Raw genomic sequence first — 26,660 nt, 5'->3', positions numbered from 1 at the left:
GATGTGGAACAGAGCTCAATCTCTTGGCTTCCCTCTAAGTTGTTCGCCTTTATGAATGTACCTACCAGGCATAAAATCATTGTTTCTGTATTTGTTTACTGATAGGCAGAGATCATCTGTACATTAATCTGATACTTTTCCTGGCTACTAATTTATCTTTATAAAAATGGAGGGGGAGTGGCACTATTAATAAATCAAGTATTCATAGAGTCACTCAAAATGCAAGTAAGTACAAGAAATATGTTTCATTCTTCTGCATCTGCTGCAGGAAGGAAAAGTCTGCTAATGCATCTTCCAAACATGCTTCATCTGCTTGGCAACTGTTGCTCTGGTAAACATCCTGAGTGAGCCTATCCAGTGTCATCACTTACGATAAACTTCCTTGCTGCTGACATTAATATTATTCTTTTTGTAATAGTTTTACCCAACAGTGGTCTGAAAGTGTTCAAACTCCACTGGAACATAGTACAGCTGTGCAGCACCTCAATGGAAAAATTGCAGGCAGTGAAATCATAGTCCTGGAATTAGACAGTTATCAGATATGCCCCCCTTGAGATGATGAAAACATAATCATCATTGTCGATACTAGGAATGCTTCAGGCTGTACAATGAGTAGTCTAACCCCAAAGGCTGAGTAACAAGGACTGTGAAGCAAATCAGTTGGGACTGATTCCATGCAATCCAGGTGAAGAAATGTGTATGAAACTAGAGCTGGTGAATAATAGTTGGAGTCTGATCTTTATTGTTTGACTGAAAGCAAATTGTTTAGTCATTTGGGATAAAAACAGGTGAGATGCAGTGTTGCTCAGAAGACAGATCCCCAACCTGAAGCTCAAAGTGTCTTATATCTATTCCCTGCACTGTCATCTACCTGCAGATATAAGACACGTAAGCCAATTCATCTCTCTTTACCTCAGTTTGAAACTAACCTCCTTAATAAAGCAATTTAAGATTGACTGATAAAGAACACTGTAAGAGCAAAGAACTATTACATTGTTGTTTTATTGCGTGCTTGCAAGTTTTGCAGTCAGCTTCTATCTAAGCTTTGAGAAGTCACAGGATGCCTGATTTAACATTTGTGGTTATTTAGACAAGAAATTCATACAAAATCAGACAACAGATCAGCAAGTCCAATAAATGACAGATTTTGTCATTTGGCAGCATGTTACTCAATAATAATACCAGGTGTGATTTGAAACTATTATTCATGTGACATTGAAAAACTTCAATTTCCTGGTAAACAATTTATAAACTTAAAAAAAAAAAAAAAAAAGCTTAAGTAAACAAAATTTCTATTGAATATTCTCAATGTTTTATGTTCAGTCTTACAGTAAGTTCATTACAGAAAAGCAAGCAATGATCAAAACTGAAAAGAGGAAAAAAAAGGCTTTGAATAAGAAGTAAAACATCTATTGACTTTAACAAGGCCACTTCACAAGGAAACAACAGTGAAAGGAACCTCAAGAATCTTTTTGAAAGCTCTGAAAGCCAGCCAGTTAACAAAAAAATAATGTTAGTCATCTTTGCACACTAAAAAAAATAGAGATGCTTAGAATATGCCTCACAAGGTAAGATGTCGGAGGACAAATGACCCAAGCAGGAGAGAAAACTGCCCAAAGAGGAGTACTTATCGGTACATTCCTCACAATGCAGATGACTTCATACACAGTTTCTTTCACATCCCCACTTAAATTTCAGGGAAAATTATGAAAAAAAAAAAAGAGAGAGATAAAATAACTTTTTTACACAAGTTTCTTGTACAAATTTGCAAAGAAGTGCCTTACAGAATAATGCAAAGTAGCACTTTAAACAGTTTAGATCTTAATTGCATATTGGTTAAAATATTGGACAGCAGTCCACTGAACTTGACCAAGATCTCACTGGAGACTGAAACTGGAGAACTGAAACTTCCAACGTAGCGGATGTTTTAATGACTCATACTAGATTCAGATTTCTCCAATTAAAAAGAAAAAGAAAAAAAAAAAAGGAGTCATTTTAGTACATAGCTTTGCAGTTAGAAACCCATACTTCTGAATACTTGCCATTAAAAAAAAAAAAAAAAAAAAAAAAAAAAAAAAAGCCAAATAAGATATGGTATCATCTGCATTTCCAAGGTCTGGAGAATATGCAAGAGTCATAAGCACTGATACTTGTGTTCATTGGAACAGTCATTGTCCTAACAAATTACTGGATGAGTTTGTGACCAGCTATTTATAACCCAATTAACTGCTGAATTATAATTAAATCATGAACAAAAACTGAAGAAAGCTACTTATCTGAATCAATGGTTGGCAAAAAGAAGCTGTCTCCCTTTGTGATGTTAGATTGAAACCCTGCTTTCTTCCACAGTGGGATTTTGGGTAAGTTCTGTTAACAGTGTTGTTCTCTGTTTGTTGTATGCACAAGATCTTACAAATGCTATGTTTTGAAGAGATCAGAAATGCTGGATATGAAAAAGGAAAGAAAGAAACTTGGAAGAAAGAGTTCTCTATGGAACAGATCATGGAAGAAACCTGAAGATTTAGCAGAGCTTAATTCAAAGGCTATCATGAAAGATGAAAGAAGAATATCCAGCTATGTGTACAAGCTACTGCAGTTTCAGAGATGTACAGTTGTTTGATCCTAGTGTGTCCCTCTCCATGAAAACATAAACACCAAACTATGCGGTTTTTTTTCAATAGAGGGATGGCAACAATGTTACTTTTAGGAGCACTGGAAAGCATACTACACATTATTGAAAAAAAGTTAATGAAATGCACATTTCCTTTGCAATTCCTGAAGACTGTGAAATTTACCTCTGGAATCATTAGGACAGACCAAGTGAAAAAGCCCAAGATTTTCCTTGTCAGAAAGACTTGGTTTGGGATCTGCATTAAGTATGATTCAAACAAGAAGTCAGTTTTGGAAACGATCACTTTATATAAGTACATGCAATGATTAAAACCATCAGCTTAATCAAATCTTTTCTGGAGTCTATGCAAGTCGGTGGGAAAGTTAAATGTACTTAAATCAGTGTAGCCTCCTCGCACAGAAAAGAACTCTGTCACACCCATTGCTCCCTCCACTTCCAACACTAGGAGGGCAGTGATCACACAGCCTGTAGCCAGAATGCCTAGGCTAGCAGGAAGCCTCTACCGGAATTTTTGGTGGCAAAATGTTGCCATTTTCTGCACTCCGTATAGCTCTACCCATCTGTATGCTAGTTTCAACAATCTTGAAATCTTGACTTACACTGAAAATACCAAAGCGCAAGAAATTTTCTTAAGATGCATGCAGGTTCTTTGTATCCCATGTTCAGTTAAATTTCTTACAGTTCTTTGCACAGTCCTAGTTTGGAATCTTTTTATAATTGGTTAAGGAAAAAGTTATGTTTAATTTCTAATGTTTCCAATTAACATTAGTATGTACATAATGTTGTGGCTATTGCCAATATGGAAAGAATAACTATATGCCTTAGGTCTCATATATCTTTCATACTTTTTTATTTTCCCCAGATATTTTAACTTAAAAATTCATAGGAAGCAGTAAGGATTTGCACGCATAAGGGAAGAATTGGAAAGAAGTATTAGCAGTGTGGCCTCAGTCTTATGTGAATTCAAATATTACATTAAATCCTAAACACATTTAGGTATGTGAGAGCAATGCACTACTGTTTGCATGCAATAATCCTCAAGCAGTGAAGCACTATTGTCTTCCAGAAGTGCTGGAATGATTGTGAAGCCAGTGACTTTGCTGTGATGTTAATGGGTTCTAATAATCTTCTGTTTTAATGAAATATAGCTGTATTTTAAGAAAAGATGCAAAATGAAATCAATCTTTGAACTGCAAATGATAAAGTGACATACCTCAATTTATGTGCTATAAGTTTCTTGACAGTAGAAAGCATTCACTCTGAGCAAGAGTCAATTCAAACAGCAAATTGGGCATAAGCCATCTTTATAAATAGAAAACCCTAGATAGGTAGCATGATTTTTTTATTATTATTATTATTTTATTTTTTTCCAATGAAACTGCTTACATTCTTGAAGCAAAAGAAACCATACATATTAGACAAAGCAAACAGCTGTTCTTGTGTGACCCATTATTACCAGATCATTGAGACCAGGAAGCTTAGACTGAGATAAAAAGGAAAGGAAGCCAGTAAGAACTCTGAAAAGAGAAGTGAGGAGATGTCATCATGTACTAGCAAAAAATAAAAGAGGGAAGTTCTTTACACAAAGCAGAGATCTCTCAGGAATAATAGAAGTAGCTGATGTAGAGTGGAAACACTTTTACAGATGATATGCTACCAGTCATTGTGCACAGATCCCATTTGTCTTTCTTGAATAGTGCGAAAGTCTCTTAGGCACACCTTACTATACCATTTCCTAAAATACTGCTAATTCTGCCGAGTCTTAAAACTATTTTTTTTTTCTGAAAGGATGGGAGATACTGGGTGCTTAGCAATCAGTTTAAGGTGCCAATCCAGTAAACTGAAAAGCAAAAGACAGCCTTACATTAGGACATGAACATGTTGCTATAGCTGTAACCGTGGCTATATTTGTATTGTGGTAGGGTTTTCTTGGTGAAAAGAAAAAAAAAAAAAAAAAGTTGTTAATAAGTTGTCTTGCACTTCTCACACCTGAATTTCCTGTGAGCCAATAGCAATATGATTGTGAAGTGTGCTGATAAAGTGATATGACCTGAACACTGAGTACCAGTAATAAAGTCAGTAAAGTGTCTGACTGATACTGTTAATAAACTCATTGCAGGTCTGCAAAAAATGGGTTATAAAGTCGGATGCTTCATAAATTAGAAAAACACTTAGCTCTTGCTCATAACGTAACACAGGCAGGAGCATTTTCTTACATGGGTTGTTCAACTGCAGTAAGGATTGCATAGCTAGGCTCAGATTACTAAACGGTCAGTAACTGAGGAGTTTCCTGTTTTTAAGATGCCAGCTTTCCAGAAAATGTTCCAGTCCCCTGTACTCTTGTAAACTTTTGCATCAGTAGAAGAACTTTTGCAGGAGGACTTTTTTTTCCTTTTTTTTTTTTTTTTTTTTTTTTTGTATGAATAATAAAAATGCTTACTTCAGCTGAAATAGCCTTGTATATGAAATCATAGTTGCTTTCTGAAATTCAAGCAAAAGAACACTAGTTGTGTTGATGAAGCACAACATTGGGACTTAGGAAAAAATGTTTTAATTCCAGTTACATTGCTGGGTAACTTACTTGCTTTCTCTCAGTTTGCTTACTTGTAATGTGGGGGTAAAATCACTGACTTCCAAAAGCCAAAAAAAAAATAAAAAAATAAAAAAAAAAATGGAGCTAGCTTTTATATTTGTCAGTTCACTTGTTTCTCACTAGCTAAGGTTATCTTTATTCTGTTGAATAACAATATACTCAAACTTGAAATTTCAAGTTATCTGGTAATTTAAACATATTGAGCCTGATTCCACCTGTACTGATTGTACTGATAAAATGCATCAGATGAGAGAGCTACCCCCTCTAGACCAAATGTTGTAACATGTATGTAAACTGCATGTAATGCAAGAAAAAGATGACTACATGGAACTAAATTTCATCAGAGACTCCACCTGTTTCTAACGTAATACATTGAGAAAGCGTAAGCATTCAAGTTCTCTTTCAAGAAGAATTCAGGTTCCTCTTTTACAGAGCCAGAAACAATCCAGCAAATGACAAACAGAAGGAGTACTTCTTAGGCATCTTGATGTCCAGTTCAAATGTCTAAGTTGCTGTAGCATATGTTAAGAGAACACTGCATTGTGTTATTAATGCTCCCCTGAAGCTTTGAGGATGTAGTTTTGTAACATTAAGTAGATGTTATCAGGAAACACTTTCACAGGTTATATATACTCTTATAGGCATATAACCTTTGCTGGGCCCAAGACTTTCAATGCTGTAGCTATGCTGTATATCTAAATAGGATTGTGACAACAAAGAAGCAGCTGAAGAAAATAACATTGCATCTCTTTTATTTTGAAGGGTAACCTAACCAAATAGAGAGGTTTTTGGACTTTTCCTCTTTTGCTCAGCAAAGAAAAGTTCCTAAGGAATTTTACCAATTTACCAACATTTTACCAGTCTTGCATTGGTCTGTGAGTAACATACATGTATTGTGTACTCTTTTCTAGTTTACCATAGTGTTGGGCCCCATTGGCATATATAGGAACAGGTGTCCCTAGGAAATGTAAAAGATCTAAAGAAAAAAAGCATCTCAAAGTCCAGAAACACAAACTACTTGTTATATGAACTGCTGAGACAGAAATATAATCTCGGCAAAGGGTTAACAGGAAATAAATTTGCATGCCGTCATTGATCTCAATAGTCTCCAAGTCTCAGGATATGCCACCTTCTGGAGAACTGGATGACTGGGCTTTTCTCTAGAACCCACACAGACAGAAAACGCTGTCTAACACTTATGCCTGTATTTTCTCTGAAAAAAGTGAATGACTGGGCTGACCTTACTCTTCCATGATGGCATAAGATTATTTCACTGTCTTAAAAGCCAGTGAATGCTGGCTCTATTCAGGATGAACACCAACTGCATCATTACTAGATAATGTGTGAGACTTGGCAGGCCAATGAGAAGGAGAAAATAAAGCAGAACTGCCACAATCATTTCCTATCCAGCAAGCAGCCAGGAAAAAAAAAAAGAAAAAAAGAAAAAAAAAAAAAAAGGAATGAATGAATGGGACTGATCTAATGGAAATATTAGGAGACACAAAAGTCATCATACACAGTCTGAGAAAAGCTTTGCAACATTTTACACCACAGCAGTGAGCAAATGGATTCAGGGCTTTCTGTGGCAAGCCACGAAAGCAGGAAAGAAACTTCTCCCCAGTCAGTCACCATGGGAAGGTGTCTCACATGCTCACACTGTCTGCCTGTTACTGCTTTACATACAAGAACTGTGAATTTGATGGCTGCCAGTTTATACCTTAGCTGTGCCATTCAGTTATGAACTAAACCCACCAAGTATCTGTTCTCTATAGGCTATAAAATGAATTGGTTATGTTCTGGAAAAGAGAAGTTTAAGAGTTTAGAGCTCAATATTTCAAGCAAAACATTTTTATTTTCTGTGCTAGAAAAATGTTGTGCTTTTTCTCTTCCCAAGAAGGCAAAGTGACTCTTGCTATTGCAAAATAAGAGTGATAATTTGTTATTACCACTCTTCGGAAGTCAGTGGATGCTCCTGCCCTATTAGCCTCATGCTGAACTCAATGACAGCAAGTCAGACTTGCCAGCAGAGATGGCTGAAATAAAAAGAAATTGTAAAAACATGAACAAGAAAATTTTCTGCTTGTTTGAGTCTTCTCTGAGGCCTGCCTCTTGGAAGAACTTGGTCTCCATGTTTCATTTTGCTCAAGAATGACTAAGCTGCTGAATAGAAGTTTTACTGGATTAAATGGATTTAACCTGCTATCACAGACACAGGCTGACAGGAGTCTAAATTTATCAGATTGCTTCAGCCAAATGTTACAAAGAGATGGAGATGGATTAATGTGTATGGAATGGAAAGTAGGTGGGAGAAAGAGAAAAAGTTCAAAAGAAGATGTGAACATATACAAGATACACCTGGCTAACAACTGGAGACAGCTGGTTGCCACACAGTGACAGTTAAACTTCTCTGGACCTGTAGCCTTCTGTTTAAATGGCCTTATGGCATCATGGGCAGGTTGCCCAGCCTCAAGTTAAAGACAGTGGGTCTGTTCTTAGCTCCTCCTCTTGCTGGGTCATTTTGTGTCTCTTTGCACTCATCTTTCCCAGAGTATCAAGCCCTTATGTACAAATACCTCATAAGCTCAAGAAGATAAATGATAGTTATTACTAGGAAGTTTTGCTTCAACCAGGAATGAAACGTGAGTGGATTTAAGGCATCATTCTTCAATTAATTATTAAATCAATTTTAAAGTTCAGGAACCAAAATAGGTGTTCAGTTTGACAGTAGGATGAAAGACTTAGATCAGTTCTCATTTGCCAAACTACTTCAAACATCCCGTATCAGAAATAGACCAATCCTGAATACAACCTTTTTTAATTTTTTTTAAGAAAACTACATCAGGAACCAAATGTTATTGCAGTGAAAATAGCTGCCAGTCTTTCATGTGTATATGAACAGCATACACACAAGTAAACAGGATAAAACTATCAGAACAATGGACAAAAAAGTTGATTAAAATCTGATTTTAGTGGGACTGCTACTGGAGAATGAGAACTTGAATGAAGACTTGACTTGAACAGAATACATGTTATTTAATTTCTGTGTTTTAAATATTCCTATATGTCAAATTTGCTCATAAGCAATATTCAGGAACAGAGAACAATAAAAACAACAACATTTATAAATCTAGGGACTCATTAGCAAAAAAGGGCTTTTTCTCTACACTTACACGCCTGAGAAAACAATGGAAAAGGGACAGGATATTAATGGAGGATGCCTAATCAAGCAGGAGGAGGAAGAACAGGGAAGCAAGTATAAGCAAACCGTGAAATGAGCTCAGGCCTCACCCTCAGTTTCTTCATCATTAATGAATCATGTTTCTTTATAATTGGCAAAAACTACTTTTCCTTGAAGCTTCCAAGTTAACTGTTTAGTGTTCCCTGCACAGAAGCTTCCCCCAGAGCTCTCAGTTGGAGCCAGGAGACCTCGCTGCCACTCGCACAGCCACACTGCATCACCACCTCGCCTCCACGCTCCCCAGCAGCGGAAGATGGCAAGATGGCAGAGGGTAGGTAAACGACTAATCGCTGCCACCACCACAAGTCCTAAGGCACTTCTAAACTACTAGGTTTGCATGCTGTAGAAGGAGCAGTTGCCAGCTTGCTTGGCCCATTTGGGGTGGGCGGGCGGGCTCTGCCTGCCCTTTGAAAACTCTTGAGTCGCACTGCGATGGTGGGTGTGATACCAGTCCCAAGCTGATGTGCCTCCCCGGCAGCAAGATGCATTCTCTGAGTGGCTGCCAGCCTGGGGCTGGTGCTCAACTTTCAGAGTCCCAGCTGGCTGCTAGCCTGCTTGCTGCCCGACCGAGCTCGCTCACATCTGCCCACAGGGTCCTGGCTGGCCAGGGACCACGTGCTGAGCACCAGTTCACCTCTCGCTTCTGCATGGGAAGGCTGCAAGAAGCCATTCATCACATCTACCCACACACACCACACCCTGCTGCTTTACAGACACTTATGCATTAACAAAAATAACAATAAAAAAGCCCCCTAGGGAAATATACTTCTGAGAACCTGTTTCACTGTGGGCCTTGCTAACTCGCTGCCATGGTGAGACATCTGTAATCAACAAAAGCTATGTCACAGCAGATTTTTAAGTATTATATGCTCAGCAAGGGCAGATTCTTATTTACAAAAACAGGTACTTACTAAAACAGACATTAGCTGTATAACTGATGATCACTGTCTAATGCCCTCTGCCCTGCCAGCTGCCCGCCTGTACCCTGGCACCCTCTTTTACAACCATCTCACGTTCCTGCTGGAACCGGATCATTAGCAGAGACAGAGACGGAAGTTTTACCACAGCTGCTGCATGTCTGAGGTTTTCTTTTTTTTTTTTTTTTTTTTTTTTTTTTTTGTGGGGAGGGGGGCAGGGCAGGCAGGGGATGGGCAAAGACACAACACAGTCAAGTCAGTTAGAGTTTCCAGCTACTTAATCTAGTTCGGTCATCAACAAAAGGAAAGAAAGAAAAAAAGCAAATCAATATATTTCTCAAACTGCAAATGTAAGTAAAGTTCAGGTCTTCTTTGTTATTTTTACTTTGAATCAGTGTGGTTGTTTGAGTTTCCCTGCTAGTAATTGTAAAACTAGATTATTCTTCAATTTCTTTTTTTTTTTTTTTTTCTTTTTTTTTTTTTTTCTTCCTTATTTTGCTATATGAGGGTTGAAGGTTATTGTACTGAATTAAGATTGCTGTATTATAAAACACAGCCAGTGTTGTCATGTAGAGGAACTGGAAAGTCCCAGATCCAGTGCACACAAAAGGGAGTTCAATTACATGCCTAATTGTATGCACAGACTCCAAAAATGACAGCAGATTTCTTTAGGCAGCAAACAGTTGCAGAGGCTTGAACTTTAAATCGCAATTAGCTGAAATTTCAGTCTGACTGACAGGGCTCTCCGAGGAAAACCCCTCTCTCCTCTGCTGGTTGCTGTTTCACATGGCTGCCTGCAAACTCATCCATGCGCTGAGCTTCTCCACCATGCCTTGGGTGGGGTGGGCCCTGGAAGCCACAGCGAGAAAAGAAAATCACCGCCAGCTGCTACTGATATTACTGTTGATACTGCCGTAGAGAGGCCTGTGATTTCACAGGGAGGAAGTTGATAAACATTCAGGGCTGAAACAATCTTCTCTGCCACCAGTATTAACAGCAGCCATAATGGTCACTGATAATTACAGCGTCTGATGGCCGTAAGCCTGGCTTTGAAATGATTATTACCTCCCTGGGAGTGACAGACAACAGCATTGTAACCGCTGGTGAACTTCTGGCACAATCTGGAAGATGGTGAGCAGCTGCTCCAAACTGGCTTCTCCCTTCCAGTTAATAGCCCACAGAGAATGGTCTAAACCACCAGATATACCATAAAAAGCCTTATGGGCAAAGGCAAAATATAAGTAGGTTGTAGGTGTGGTTTCACTCGGTATCAACCATGGCATATTTAGTACAGAGGTATTGGTGACAATCCCAACCTCTGTCTTTATTCTCTCACTTTGCTTGCCTTTAACTGTAATAATGAGATTCTGTAGTCTAAGAATTCCATTCAGTGCCAAAAAACGAAACGTGATTAAAACATGCTCTTGGTTATCAGCTGATGCTATAATATCATGCATTTCAAACACCATGAATTGTTCCAGTACAGCATTGTATTCTTTTCAAAGTAGGCAAAACTACTGCGGTTGGTCATGTTTGTTTCACAATTATCCTCTCTGTGAGGTAACCACATACATTTAGACTTGGTCCTGGGACAAGCAATTTTAGGGAACAGTTCAGCAGAAAACACTCCCTACCTCTCTTCCATAGGATTCCCTTTTAAAGAAAAATCTTTAAAAGGGAACGTTTTTACATGTTTTTGTAAATAATGCAATCTGTGTTATATGAAATTGAGAATTGCCGCCTTCTGTCCTAACTGCATTTTCAAACACTTGTCTGTTAATGTCAGAACAGAAACGCAGGGCAAGAAGACCAGAAAGCAAGTGGGGAAACCTTGTTACAGCATCACTGGAATTTCCCAAAACGTCTAAGTTCTTGGGCACAGTTTTCCTCTCTTCATATAAGGAGCACTACATCATTTTTTCCCCTGCTTCTCTACAATGTATTCCACTACCAGTCATCTACATTCAGAACTAAAATTAACCTTTTATCAAAGAAAAAACCCAGTTACCAGATGTTTTAGACTCCATCTTCTGACCCAGTAGCATGATCACCAATACCAAAAACCTTTAAAGCTGTTTATCTAATCTGCCTTTATCTAATTGCTCCTTAAAATCAATGTCTCTTAGCAACCTATTTTCAAACTTAGCTACTGCTGCTAGCCGCTCCCTATGAATACCATCTCTTCTTTGGCAAGAACATTGCCATCTTGAATTGTTTGCCCTTTACAGTTTAATTAACATATATCCCACAGTTTTCATCTCTTATTTTTCCTCTGCCATGTCAAAAGTGCAGCTTTTATTCTTCTAACTTTTCACATATCTACAGACTCCACTCCTGTTACACGTTAACTTGATTGCTGCTGCAGGCTTATTTTATTCCTCATTTCTTATTTTTCCCCTGTTCCTAGTAGTTGGTTCCCAAATTAACTGAAATCTGCGTTGACATTTATGCTATTTTTTTGCTTGGATACTTTTCATGTTTCTTCTCTAACTTAAAATTCTTTGAGACTGCATGCTGTGTATATAACCAATGTTAGTTGTTTCCTGCAATCCACTTTGCTCCTTGTCACACAACCAAACATTGCTTTGAGACCTTCATTTTTCTTTACTATATTTTCCTGCTCTCTTCCATGTGTTCTTTCATTTGCAATGTTTTTGCAGTTGTCCATTAATGAAAGAATTTTTTAACCACTTCATGAGGTTCTTGAGAGCCCATCTTTTCCACAGTGTAAAGTGTTTTTGCATTAATGAGCTCATACTCATTTTCTCTGATGTTTATACTTGTCTATCAGCATCTCAGGGCATCTCATCCTACTGGCACATTCTTGCTGCACTAGAACCTCATGCATGTTTAGGTGCTAGATAAATAACAACAGTATTAGTACTGTCTTCAAGTCCTGGCCTATAAAAGTCATGGGAACAGTTCTGGAAAGAAAGACACGCTGGGTATGGGGGAACATTTCATTTGATATTGGCTAGAGCTACCAGTGACTTTAATAGCGTTTAGTTTTAGAAGTTCTACCTCACTTCTGTGATGCTATCTTCCCTCATTAAGCCTTTCTCCAACTTCCTGTTTTCAAGGTAAAGGTTCTGCATTGTGGTGAATACCGGTGACTAAAGATGCAACAAACGTTTCTCCAAAGACTGCAAGACATTCCTGTGCTATGGTTTGTTGCTTGTGTCTGTGTGTGTGTGTAAGCTGTTCAAGGACAAATATATAACCTTTCCATTAAGCAGTGATGGAAGTCCAAGAGAACTTTAATAAAGTGCAGTTTCTTTGCAGCTTTGGGAGAACAGCCAAGACACACACTGTAAGGACTAAGTGAAAAAAAAAAAAAAAACAAACAAATAAACAAACAAACAAAAACCCAGCAAACCTAGCATAGAGAGTTTCTTCAAACTACTATATTTACAAATTTACATGACATACGTAAGCTAAGAGGCAGGCAGGTCCCTTTGTTTGTGACTGACTGTTTGCTATAGTAGCCCTTCCTCAGAGCCCTATCTTGTCCTGAGACTCTGGCCACCTCTTCAGTGCTGATACATAAGCCTCTCCCTCCCACTGGTGGACTCATTCTTCCTCTTTTCATTCCATCTTTACTCCTACTTCTATTCTAGTTTCTTTCAGTTTGGGGGTCAAAATTCTATGAGTCACTTTGTGTTAATCTAGGAAAACTTTGAGAGAAATATTTTTACAAGTACATAATATCCACAGGGGAAAATCTCTCCAGAATCGTCATTAACCAAGATGTCAGCCTCCATATCCTCCTGGGGTTTGAAATGTGGCTCAGACTACACAGACAACAAAAGTCACATCAATATCATGAGTACACCTCGCTGAAATATCAATGACACTATGGTCATAGCAACACAGAACTCAGGATGAATCAGTTTTTCAACAGCTCTCTATATCTCATCTTTCCTTTAGCAATCACATTAACAGCAACCCTTGGATGTTTTTATTTTTGCCATAATCAGCACTAACTGAATCAGAATCCAGGAACAGATCTGAATTTGGTCTTCCAACAACTATGATCCAACATCAGTGGCCAGTATTCTGTGATGCACACAGGAAAGTCACTGATTTTAAAAAAATAATAAATAAATAAAATAAAATAAAACCACCATCAACTGCCATTTTGAAGTCATTACCGACTACAAAGTCATGCTGGAATGTACCGCATACCAACTAAAATATATTGTAGCTATAATCTAATACCTTGCTAAGCCATTAAAGAAACTTCCCCGTGGGGCATATGTGAAGTCTGACATACTTCTTGTAACTATGCTGAAGTAGTAGGGTTTTCTTCTATGTCTCACTGCAAAAATACATTACTTCCAGAGTCACTACAAAACCTGCTTCTTTAGGACACTCCTGGCAGCTCATAAAAGGAGAAATCAGTTGAGCAGGCGGTAACCAAACCATTATAATCCTACAGCATACAGACCTGGAGTAAGTCAAAGTTTTAAACACGTCGGATATCCTTCATATACTTTCTCTAAGGACTTTATCTATATACCTGATTTTAACAAGAATATTTCAGTACAATAGGTAGGCAATTTTAGGAAGAAAGCAATGAGGGCTCTCCAGCTACCCCAGATGCACTGGGAACTGTTCACTCTGACACACCCATACACAGCCCAGCCGCGCTGCAACCTTTACAGAAGTATCCAATGCTGCTCAGGCAAATGGGATATATATGTACCGTACACACACACACAGCCCTTGGGTGACAATGGCAATGAAAAATGTACTTTGTTAGACTCCTGGAACTGATGAGTGGAAAAATAATGTAGAAGGATAATTGTTACCCCTAACCACAAAATGCCTCAAGGCTGTTGCTGTCACAATGAGAGTCTGTTAAAAGCATGGCCATTTCCCTCAGACACGGGTGAGCCTGCACCATGTCAAATTTCCAGAACACTTTGTCATTTTGGACATACAATTATTATTTTTTCCCTACATGAATGTTTCATTTTTAAATGCAAATATTTGAAGCAGACAACCAAGCTACAGAAAGCTAACTGATAAACAACAAATTTTGCATGCGCTTGAACCCCCCTTTGTTCCAAAGTCTCACCAGTCAACCCCAAAGAAACCTTAAGTTAGAAGCAGGCATGCCTGGCATAAAAGCTCTCCAAATATCAGTCACACAGATCACTGCAGTTTTGTTTCTGTTCAGCAAAGCTGTGTCCAAATGCAGTCTGCATTAGGTGTTAGTTCAGCCCCTCTGAACTCAAGAATACAGCTATATGCTGGGGAGGGGGTTCCCCCACACTCCACTCTAAAACAGAGCTAGGAGAGCGACCTAAGTATGTAACAGCAGTCACATTGTCGAACCGAGCTATACCAGAGCTATTCTAAATTCCCTTGTGTACCTCTGTTCTTAGTTTAAACTTTAACACTCTACAACTCACTTTTTATGGATCTGGAATTGCCCTTTACAAGCAATACACAGCTTTCTGCGATTGTACAGAGCGGCACAGCTGCAGTTACAGTTCTAAAGCATCTCTGATAACTCCCATAAATAGTAACACTTTATACAAAGATAGATGCAAGGAAGCTTTTAGCTATATAGCAGAAGAGCTGTTGTTGTCTGAAGCAGAAACTTATTAACAATCGTAAATGTTTTCATTCATACAAAACTTACGTGTCTCTGTTAGACAAAGCTTCAGCAAACATAATCCAAAAGTTGCCCACACGTAGAAGCTGGCCATTGTTTTCTCAGAATTGTTTGGTAAAAAACAGAGATCCTTGTGAGCTGCGGAAAGAAGAAAAGCCCCGGCGCTTGTTAAGCCTGCAGTCAATGAGTCTGAAGTTTGCTGCACTTTTTATTCTGATTCAAAGGAACTGGAGTAATGACATAACAGGGAGGGGGAGCTCCATCAAAAGTCACACCCATATTGCAACAAACTTACTGGGCAGCGAAAGGGGGAGCAGCGGGGGGGGGGGAGGGGGGGGGTGCCTAGTACTGACTAAGCAGCCGCATGAGTTTTAAAGAGGCACTAAACCTCCTATTCTTACACACCAGTACAGCCAAAAGTTATATTTATCATGCTTACGGGAAAATGTGTATAATCTCTCATGAGGTAGCAGGAAGGCACTGTTTGCTACAAGCTCCCCCTCCTGCATTTTAAAACAGCATTAATACAAACCAGGCAAACATACTAAAGCACTAGAGCTTCAAAACCCCAGCAAAGAACCTACAGCTGCCTGGATGTTTCCCCAAAACATTTTGCTTGTTTTGTCCCATCTCATCATTTTCTCACTTTGCAGTAAAATTTACAGCAAGCAAAAATACCTGCTCCACAACGAACCTTTCCAAAATGTTCCTGCTTGTACCCGGAGGATATCCTCGTGCAGCAGGTAAATCAAGGTGGATCGTTCCACCCTTGGCTCCTCTGCGCAGGCTGCTCCAAAGATGTGGTAACTAATGCCAGTGGTGGTACTGAGGACTAAGGTCAATGTTTTATTGACAACACAAGGTAGAGAAGGAGTTATTCCTCCTATTCCCAATTCACAAAGCAGAGGAACAGGATGAGAGCACGTGACAACATTTGATACACAGATGAAGTCCTGGTTCCCAAGGGCCACATGTTTATTGCCATGTGGGGCTCTGTGGGACTCTACAATCAGCGAAAGATGCCACATGAAATCCCTCATTGAAAAACCTCAAACCTCTGCAGATAAGAGAAAGGTACGTCTGTTGTGTGCCCTAGCAATCTCCCGTAGTCTCCATGTCCAGGTCTCTCCTAGGGGGTCATGGCAAACGTTTGTGTGCAGCAGAATGAGGGGCTGGAGAGGGCTCACCCAGCCCAGCACACCTCACCTGTAGCAAGCAGCACGTGGCAATGACTGACAGCCTGTAATCCGCCGATTTCAGTTTCACTCAGCAAATTCAGAATGAAAAATTCTGTATCGGATTACCATGGTGTCAATCCTCCCACTTTAAAGAATTTTCTCATTAATTTTTTAATCTCTGTTAACGTGAACTATGGAAAAATACAGACAGGTCTTTCCAGCCACAGGCACGAGAATGTTACGCTTTGCCTTTTCTTTGACTTTTGACTTAAAGATGGCTGGCTATCCCTTCCCCAGTCAGCCAAATTTTTAACATGTTCCAACAGGCTTTTCCTACAGGTCTGGAATATCTGATGGGACAAGGTTAAAGAGAAAAATCTTTCCTTAAAACCCAGGGCATCTTTTTATTAAGAATCTAGAAACTTTGAAGTTACAGATGAAACATACTTTATTTAGTGAATTTGTTACTTTTACTTTTGAAAAAATGTCTTAAAGAGCAGAATAAAAACAATCACCTATAGGACTTACTGTTTATAGTAGTGGAAAAGAAATAGTTCTGTGAATTCCTGTACGTTTATACCAACAGGTATTCTGGCATCTAACTATATGAATGAAGTTTGGGGATTGAAAATGCTGGAGCAGAGATAAAGCATGTTGTCAGTTTACTAAGGATATCTTTTTCTTCAATTGATAAATGACTTTTGAAATTCACCCCAATGTATGAAACAAAAGAATGGTGTATTTAATTAAAATTTAGTTATCTGTAAGTGCTGTTGTTTGGTTCGTTAGTTAGCTGGTTGGTTTTGATTAACATAAAATACCTCTTTTTAATGTCCTTTATTCCCAATTAAATGGAACAAACAACCAAAAAAAGGAAGTCTGTTTTCTTTACTACGGGTAAATGGAGAATAATGTTCATTTCAGGGATGTGGGCAAATGTTACAGAGGCAGGTGTCTTATTTTACCAGAAGTGGAAATTCCCAGTCTCTTCATGGACTGAAGTTTCTAATTCTAGCTGTTCTGACATCTATGAACAGGTTGTTTTCTCAATACTGAGCATTATTTGATATGCATCTTAGACATCTCAACGTTTCTGCATGTGTTTGGTGTGTACAGGGGGTATTCCACTTCAGAAAATCTGCTTCTTGCTTGTTGTCCTCTGAAATTGGGCTAAGATTAGGCATGTTTAGACCAGGTGCACATATATGATAATACCTAATGCAAATGGAAAGACAGATATATACAAGAAAAATAATTCATCACAGTATGTCATTTCATGTGATAAACCACAGAAATAATTACTGAAATGTATATATATAACAAGTCAGCCTGTCTATTTCACATGCCATCCACCTGCGTATGCATTAGCCTAGGACATAGACTTGCATTTCAACCCCCTAAGCACTTCAAAGAGATGCAATAGATAAATAAATAAAACTGACATGGAAATATTTCCTTCCTTCTCACCCAGACATGGAATTTCTCCCCTAAAACATATTGGCCTGAGGTAGACAGCAATCCATATTTAGCCTGGGTGCGGCAGAACCTGATGCTGCCCAGAAAATTTAGTTGAAGGAGATGTTCACCTCTGCGAAAAGGGTCCTGCAAGATTATTATTATTATTATTATAGTGAGAAATACATAATATTTTTTTTTAGCTTGAGATAATCTTACGGAACATGAAAATCATGAAGCAAATATTCAGCTGGAAATGCAGTTGACCATTGTTTTAAGGTGAGGCCATTAGTTCATACCCATTGTGCGTCTGTTTCCATGACATTATTGTTAACAACACAAACTGCGCAGTGAAATGTCAGAGCTTTTGGAATTTTCTTACTCCCTTGGCAACAAAGAGTTAAATTCCTGACACCAAAATTTTGTAAAATAATTAAAGGTACTAAATGAAGTATGATTTCAAAAGAGAATCTGACAACTAATCCAACAACAGTAACAAAGCCCCAACATTTACAAAATGTCTTTTTGAGAAGCCTTTGACAAAGCAGATATGGAATCTATGATGGTGCAACGTAGTAGAGAAGCACCAAAATAGCTCATTCATGATTTTATCATATACATGAACTGTAGCCAGCACCAATTAATTTTGATAAAATCCTGTTAGGGAATACATGGTTTGGAGCCCTAGAAAAGGAACGTGTGTGGCTTACAGCAATATAAAAAGTTTTGTTTTTTTTTTTGATGGAATCCCCTTAGAGGATGAAATTCTGGCCCATCTGAGGTCAAAGGCCAAAATTCCACTAAACACAGCATGGCAGCCTGTCCCTATAATATATATTTATTTGGGTTTTATTAAGCATAGAGACCAGTAAATGAAAATACCTGAACTTACGATGAAAAAAGAGATATCAATGGACAATGGTTTCTTTATCAAATGGGAGCAATTGAAACAGAGGGAAGAATAGAATTTTGTTTCTGTCAAAATTACTCACATTTTTTTTCAAAAATAGAAACACGGAAAAAGGATGTTCATAATTTGAAAAAAAAAATCTTTTTTTTTTTTTCTTTTTCTATTACCATCAGATTATTATTTTTTAAAATAAAAAATCCTTTTCTGAACACATTTTTGTGGAAATGTCAAGCTTTTCATGGGGAGCTAAAGAGTGTAATCTCAGTGAATATAAAAAGCACAAATCTCATTAGGTAATTGTGGTCGTGGCAGCGTACATTCTGCACAGACTACAGCTGGCCTGTGAGACGGGCTGTAAGGCAGTTTCAGGGGTGGAGGGAGGATTTTATATCCATTTAACTACGATCTCCAAAAGATATGGTATTTTTAATAAGATTTCCTCCTGTGTCCCTAGACTGCAATCTTATTTGCTACATTTCAGACTGGATTTAATTTTCGTGATCAACCCTGAAACCAGGTTTGTAATGGAAATGGTTGTAAATGCTTCAGTGTAGCAAATCCTGTACTGCACACTTTTCTTGGGCTCTGAGTGCTGGTGGGAAGGCATAAGAAGAGTCTGTGCTGGTTTAAGCCAGAAAAGCTACTCTTTTGGCTGGAGGGCAAAGCACTCCCTTGGGAAGTTGGGCACCCGGTTCTACTCCCATCAACCTTTTGTTCCCAGATGTAATTTACAGCTTGTGTCCTGCAGAGAGTCAGGAAGATGAACAATGGCTCCTAGTTGTTTACTTCTGAAAAAGGCAGCAACCCAGATTGGCACCTACCGCATGGATTCATCAGCCTGTTTTACTGGTTTGCCCCAGATCCCTAAACAACTTGCTAATCCAACGCAGTCAAAAGTCTGTAACAGCCAGAATCCCTCAACTACTCTGAAAGAAATGTTCTGCAGCAAGGTTTCCTCTGCAGCAGACTGCCTGGCCCCATCAGCTTCCTTGCTCCTTGCAGTGTCCCAAAACAGTCAGCCCCTGGCTGACTTCATGGCTCACAGAAGTACGCCTTCAGGACATCCCAGTGCCTGTCCCCATCCACAGCTTCCACACCATTGTATCCCGTTAGTTTCTAATGCTAGATGCTGGAGATGGGGCAGGAAACCTGCACAGAGCACACAGCAGCTGCCACCAAGAGCCAGATGTCCAAGCACGCAGCACAGGAGTACTGGATGTGTTAGGAACCCACAGAGCCAAAAGCAGCTGGGGGCTGGGGCTGGGGGCGGTGCAAGTGGGACTGAGGGAACAGGGGGAGACATCTCTCTGCAGGTGGTTTTACTCTTCCTCTGTCCCTCCCTCCTCCTTCTTCACCCTCCCAGCACATACCTTGCAACACAAACCTGAAAATCTACACATCAGTGCATGACTGCCATCTCTGCACTGATCTTTGTCTTCCTGCTTTTGTTTCTTTCATCTGCAGTTTAACAATAGGTAAATCAAGCTTATACTGTGCCATCTCCACGATGAGCTGTTTCTTGTCCTCCCCTTTCTCCTCCCCTCTGCCCCTTTCTCCATTCTTCTCCTCCTGGTTTTGCTTCTTGACTTCTACCTCTACTCCTCTCTCCCGTCTCCACTTGTTTCACCCTTTTCTTATCTCCCATCCTTTCTTATCCACTCTCTCTTTTATGCAGTGGAATAACGAAGTCAAACATTTAATGCCCCCAAAGAGCAGGTGAGCTTTACAAAACTCAAACATACTCACTACTCAGGAAACTCTCGGGATTTGCATAAGCAAACTTAACTGAACGAACAGATAAGTCCTTGGGGCCTCTCACACCTAATATGGGCCTGACCAGAGCCCTTCAAAGTCAAGGGAAGTTCTGTACTGATTTTGAGGAATTTCAACTCAAGCCATCTGTGAACAGCATTTGGTTTAGTTGCAGTATCTGTATTACGATAACTCTGCATACTGAGTTACATTTTTTTCCTGTATGTATATAAACTGAAAGGATGGAGGGATTCCATTGGATTTATAGCTACTGATAAAATATTTTCCTATCTAAAGAAAGTAGAAACCAAGTTCAAGTTGGATTCATTCATGGAACAATTTCTGTTTGCACAGTATATGTTTGTGCCAGTCTTGCCATGGCCACATGCAACAGCCACATTTAGGCTGTGCCCTAAACTTAGCAGCGTGGGAATGAATAGGTAAGCCTCTCTTTTCCAGTTATGAAGAGCACTAAAACCAGACCTGGGCTGTACATAAACAGAAGCTTACTGAATTTCAGCAGTCTCCCTGTTAGTCAGTATATGACCCCTGTGAAAGGTGGAAGGGAAGGAAAAGTATCCTAATTTTAGACCATAATAGGCATGTTTGTTTTGAGAGACAAAGATAATAGCTGGTTCTAGTCTGGCTCTAGGAGGGAAGGTGCAGGTGTGTGCACGTCATGCAATGAGCAGGGCAAGGAAGCTGATAGGCGTAGCTTTTGACTACTAAACTGGCTGGGTAAAATACACATCAAACAGTCTGCCCCTTCTCATGGCTTTAGGTAGTTCATCACTAGAGCAACAGCATCTTCCTCAAAAGAGCAGTCCTTTTGCCTCATTGGACCTGCAGACATCAGCAGCAAATAGCATATTCTTACCTCCAAATAGCATATTCCATACCCCAAAATAAGAAATCTTAAACCCTGTTAGTTCTGCAGGCTAAACATAGCCAGCAATAAATGAACTTGGCTCCTCCTGGTACAACATCAGCAGCTTGTTTACTCAGATTCAATCCTTGCCACATGGGCATACTCAGCCACAGTCTGGGCAACTGTCTCCATGAGCTTCAGCTGGGAAACAGGGACCCTGAGGCCCAAACAGCACTAAGTGCCCCTCCAAGGATGGAGAAGGCAGGAACCCACCCCCAGTTTATCCATTGGAGCTTACTCAGAGCATGCAGAACTGTCAGTTAGGAAAGCAGTTTTCGCTTCTGATCTCTACATAATTTATGTAGGAATTGTCAAGGAAAATAAATGGTGACTTCTGAGGGAAATTGCTTTCTCTATATAAATAAGCAAAAAAAAAAAAAAAAAAAAGTAATTCTGGGTGTCTGCAAGCAGGATTTTTGTGTGAGGCTGGGACAGAAGTACATAAAATAGATTTCATAAAATTAGTGACACAGGAAATTCTGTTTTTGCACATTTCCGTATTCCTGAATTTCTGGTAGAGAAATAGATAAGGGAAGAGCTGAATGCTATTATAACACAGTAAAAATTAATCTTAGAATTGGGAATTGTCACACTAGAGCATACATCCATTGCCTACTTCATAATTTGGCTTAAGAATAAAAGGCAGTATTTTAGAAATTGAAACAAACAAACAAACAAACCAAAACATACACTCATTTGGAATATTATGACATAATTGGTAAGAGTTCAATTATATGTTGAAGTTTCTTTCTTTCCTTCTTTCCTTTCTTTCTTTGTATACATAGCATAACACATCTGTGTCTGAGTGCATGTTTCTTACTGACCAAAGGCTGATATTACTGGTGTTCAACTTAATTTGTCTTTCCTTTAGTAATACTGAGTGACAATAATTTGGCTTTTTTTGGACCTCAATAACATCCGTCCCTTAAGGGGAAGTAATAGTGTAAAGTAATACAATAAACAGAGATCCAGGGGATATACTGCTACTCCCACTCTGAGTAGCAGTTAATGCTACAGATCTGGGTCAGTCACATCTTTCTGTCTCTGTTTTCTCCATCCATCAGCAGTCGAATAATGGCAGAGCAAGGAGGAAAAAAAACACCTTAAATATGATTTTGAAAATATTATTGCATACAGTTGCAGTCATTTCAAGTTGGCTTTTGAGAGACATTTAAGTTGATAGGGTCTTTCAGTAGGAGAAATTTTCCCAATAGAAATTCTATATGTAAAAAATGAAATTCAGTGTTTAATGCAATTTAAATTACAAAATTTGCACCATGTTGGTAAACTATATAAATGGACTAAATACAGCATCCCATGATTATTGTTGCCAACCAAACCCCTATAATTTTTTGGTTCTTGAACACTCTTTTTCAATAATTTGTGACTCATTGGTAAAGACAATATTTACTCAGAATTTTACTAGATTCTTCTGAATAATACATCTAAGATATTTGCACTGTGTTCACAACCTTTTAATTTGTAGAAATGTACAACTGGTAATAAATAAAGTATTATGAGTTATTTGTTCACCTCTAAAACACTACTTATGTATGCTAAATGTTTTATTGAAGTGTTGGAAGGATTAAGCAGGACGTGTCTGAACAGCATTTTGAACAAGTCAGATCTGGAAAGCTATTAAGACTCCTTGAGATGTCGAAGTTTCAGATAACTTGCACTGAATTTACAAGAAATGATCCATGTCTGAGTCATCTGAGATTTCAAAGATACGATATGAGAGCAAATTTGGTGACATACAAATGAATATGAGAACAAGTAAGAGTGTTCAGTTTATCTGCTGTCCATTGTACCTGGAAGTTCTACCTGTAAGAAGACCCTCTTCCTATCTTGAAAGATATATTAAGATAAAGAGGTTTATACACATAAGATTCTAAGATTCACACTCCACAAAGTCTGCTTTCTATAACCATATTGTGAACTCTTTAATTATTACAAGAATTTAGTGAAAAGTTTTTCTAGAGTGATGGGTAGGAGAGGCAGAGAGAATAGCAGGGAAAAAAAGCCAGATGCGTCTGGTACTATCATAAACTCTGCACACCACTATCTAGCAAGCAGAAAATGCTGGCCATTACCATAAAAAGAGTATCACACTAAACAGATTTTTTAAAATCTTGGGACAAAATGGAATGCATTGAGAGAACTCCTGTAAAGCTTCTTTCCCTTATACAGGCGGAAATCTGTTTGATATTAGCTAGCCCAGGAAGGATAGATCTACATCATCGTCAATTCTTACAAATGTATTACTCCCTAAGTTATGAATTATACAAGGCATATCTCAAGGGGCATAGATGTGAGATAGACAGGCTATGAATGTTCAACAGTCTGGTTCAAATAAAGATATAAGGATACTAAAGCTTATCTCAACTATTTAAGGATTCCTTTTTAACTTCTCCCTCCCATATTCAAATTCAGTTCTTCAATCCCAGTCTAGCTAGTTTTTCCTCTCTTCTTAATCACACTTTTATTTACAGACAGATATCTGAAAGTCAGTTTGCATGGCCCAGTCTTTGCTGAACTTAGCATTTCCAAAAGACTTCTTTTTTCCAAGCTTAGTCCATTTGAGAATTAATTAAAGAAATCGAAGCATAGAAAACAAAGCAAAACAAAACAAAACAAAAAAAGTATTATTGAGAAATAAAACGTAAAAATAGATCATACACTGCTGGTCACATGCAGACAGAAAGTCTTACTGACTGTCTGAAGAGGCCCAGACTGCACCTCTCAAGAGATTACTCACTTCCTTCCAAGATATGGGTGCATCATGTACAGAGCACAGCAGCTCCTTTGCACAATATCGTTAAGTATGAGAATTTCAGAGAACAGAAATATCTGTTTAACTGTAAATTTAGGTTACAATCTTAATTATTCACATTGTGATTATCTGCATTAAAATGCAGCCAAGACCATAGAACTAAATACACATTTATTAGTGAATAAAAACAGAGTATTTGCTTGCATTTTTTTAATGGATGTGGAAGACAGGTTTAAGTACTTCTGCTATGACCATTTCAACCACAGCTGCTGTCCTGACAACTTGTGTTAGCTAGCAAACTCTTTGGGCCTCTTGAGCTGGGAGTCTCTCAAGCATTCCTGTTGAAGTTACTGTTTAGCCTAGACAGTTAGGGGAATGTTGAAGCAGAGAAAGAAACTGAACCTATGGCAGGATGGCCTCGTTAGACACCCTTGTGGGAGAATCAGGGTCCTCTTCCTTCCCCTGGGAGGAGGCAGCTTAGCAAGTATATGCATGTCTGCATAGCACAGAAAGCCCTAACCATCTGTCAGCTGAGCCTGCTTCAGAGCTGAAAATGTAGCCACAGTTGTATGGCATTGCATATGAGATAATTAGACTTGCAGATACAGCTAACTAGCTCCATCCTGGTAATGATCTATGGCTTTCAGGAACTCATGCTTCTGCATAGCTCTGAATTACATCATGTGGATATGCCAGCTGCATATATCTCTTTGCTCTCATCTACTGTATGCTGAAGTCCTGTCCCTAGTCCGTAGCAGTGAGCTAACATAAAGAACACAGCACATTGAAGGATTTAGTCATAAGCTACTGGTAATGCTGTTTGTGGGCTTTCAGGTAGGAAAGGGAGTATCTTCCACAGACGTCTGGGGCAGTTCATCTCTTCTTCACCTCCCTTCTTTTTTCTTTTGCAAGTTTCTGCAGGATTTCAGATTTTGCTGGATTTAGGCTGAAGCAGTAGCCTATTCACTAACAGATTTTGGCCTTGTCATGTAAGAAGCTATTTGCCAAAGAAGCAAGTCTTGTCAAGCAAGACAAGGAGAAACTCCTCCAGAGGCTCAATTGATGTAAAGGATAAAATTTGGAGTGGAAATATTAAGATGAACATTAGGAAGGTCCTGGTGTGATACCAGTTACATAGTGGGATAGCTTCTGAGAACACTCTCACCCTTGCTGAATGATGGATGAGATGACTATTCATTTTAAACTATGAGGCTATGATTCACTTAAGAGCATCCCACATCTCCAGTACAACACAACTGAAACTTGTAACACCTGAACAGTCACTGAAACCAGACCTAGGGGTTAATCACACCATGGTGGGATATGCAACTCCTTGGAGACTTCGTTGTAGACAAGAGGTGCTTTCAGTCACACAGCTGCCAGGCTGAAACACAACTAGAAGTTTCTTCTCTTTCCTGGAACACAGGTATACTTGATTACTTCATGTGAAAGGACTTTTGTATTTTAACCTGTATAGTATTGATGTTATTGATCATCTCATAGACATCCTGGATTTTACACTCCTCAAGAATTCATTTCAACATCCGTGAAGGACAAGAGATTACCACCAGATGGCCAATTACTAGGTGAAAAATAAAAAATACTTTGAATATGAGGTTCATTCTTAAGTCACTTGGTGCTCCAAAAGAAACATCAACTTGTCTATATTTTCCTTTACTCTGTGCCTTTGTCGTGGAAAGATGGTGCCATGTTCTGGGTTGTGCAATGCAATTACACAATTGCATGATCCTCGCAAGATCAAGATCTTAGAATAATTTCTACTGCTTTGTATACTGCTTCACAGATTCCTTAGTTGCTTTTAACACACACACACACAAAAGAGAAAATATAAGGTTTGATACCTGACTGAATTCTCCCTTCAGCCACAGGCATTGTAAGCAAATCTATACAAAACATCTCTAAAGAGTCATGTAGAGATCTGCTACCTTAAGTACAATCTTGTCATGTTATTATGCACAATAATCACTTTTTAGCATGGCATGCAGTACTAAAAATATTGGAAATGACTATGTGGTTCTGACTTGTTTCTTAAACTCTTATGACCCAAATGGTACTGTGGGGAAGAAATCATAGAAATAAGGGCCACAGGATTTTAAACATGAATATTAGGATTGACCTAAACACATTCTTTTCTGGTTGTCATTACTTTAATGTCATGGATGAATAATTTTGTGTCTACTGAAGCTCAGAACCATGAAATATATAATACCTTTTCTTTTAAGTATGGTAGTACGGTAGTACAGCAAGGAACAGGTATAACGTATATCAAGAGTTATGTTCGTCACTGAAATATTAACTCTAAAGAGATCTCAAGCAAAATGTACTTACAGTCCTTTGGATCACCCTTCATAATGCTCACTCGTGCACAGGTTTAGCCATGCAATATCGACCGTACAAGTAACACTAAAATACCTTCATGAATCTGAGAGCCACAAGATGAATTATAGGAAACTGAGGGAAAAGAGGGGAGTTCCACAAGAGGTTCACATGATAATGGTTCCTTCTCCTTTTTGGGGCAGAGCTGAGCTGGGCTGGACACACAGGGCAACTCAGCAAGATTGACCTCAGCCATTCTTTCCTACTAGCAGAGACAAATTCATCAGAAGCTGTGGTACCAGCAGAGGCTTCCTCATTCCCCAT

The 26,660-nt window shown here is 38.8% G+C and overlaps 1 protein-coding gene across 2 annotated transcripts in view; it reads right to left on the bottom strand.

The window, feature by feature from the left end:
* CD44 (CD44 molecule (Indian blood group)) overlaps nucleotides 1-15,238 on the bottom strand; it is a 61,051-nt gene extending 45,813 nt beyond the window's left edge. For both annotated transcript variants that reach the window (XM_032188648.1, XM_032188649.1), the window contains exon 1: nucleotides 15,031-15,238. In XM_032188648.1, the coding sequence (XP_032044539.1) occupies nucleotides 15,031-15,097 (67 nt within the window). In that variant the 5' untranslated portion in view covers nucleotides 15,098-15,238. The remainder of the gene's footprint in view (nucleotides 1-15,030) is intronic.
* Nucleotides 15,239-26,660: the final 11,422 nt, after the last annotated feature.

The sequence above is a fragment of the Aythya fuligula genome, chromosome 5 (assembly GCF_009819795.1).
Source record: "Aythya fuligula isolate bAytFul2 chromosome 5, bAytFul2.pri, whole genome shotgun sequence".
In the NCBI taxonomy this organism is placed as follows: Eukaryota; Metazoa; Chordata; class Aves; order Anseriformes; family Anatidae; genus Aythya; species Aythya fuligula.
The sequence above is the reverse complement of the archived record's forward strand: the minus strand, read 5'-3'. Positions and strand labels throughout refer to the sequence as shown.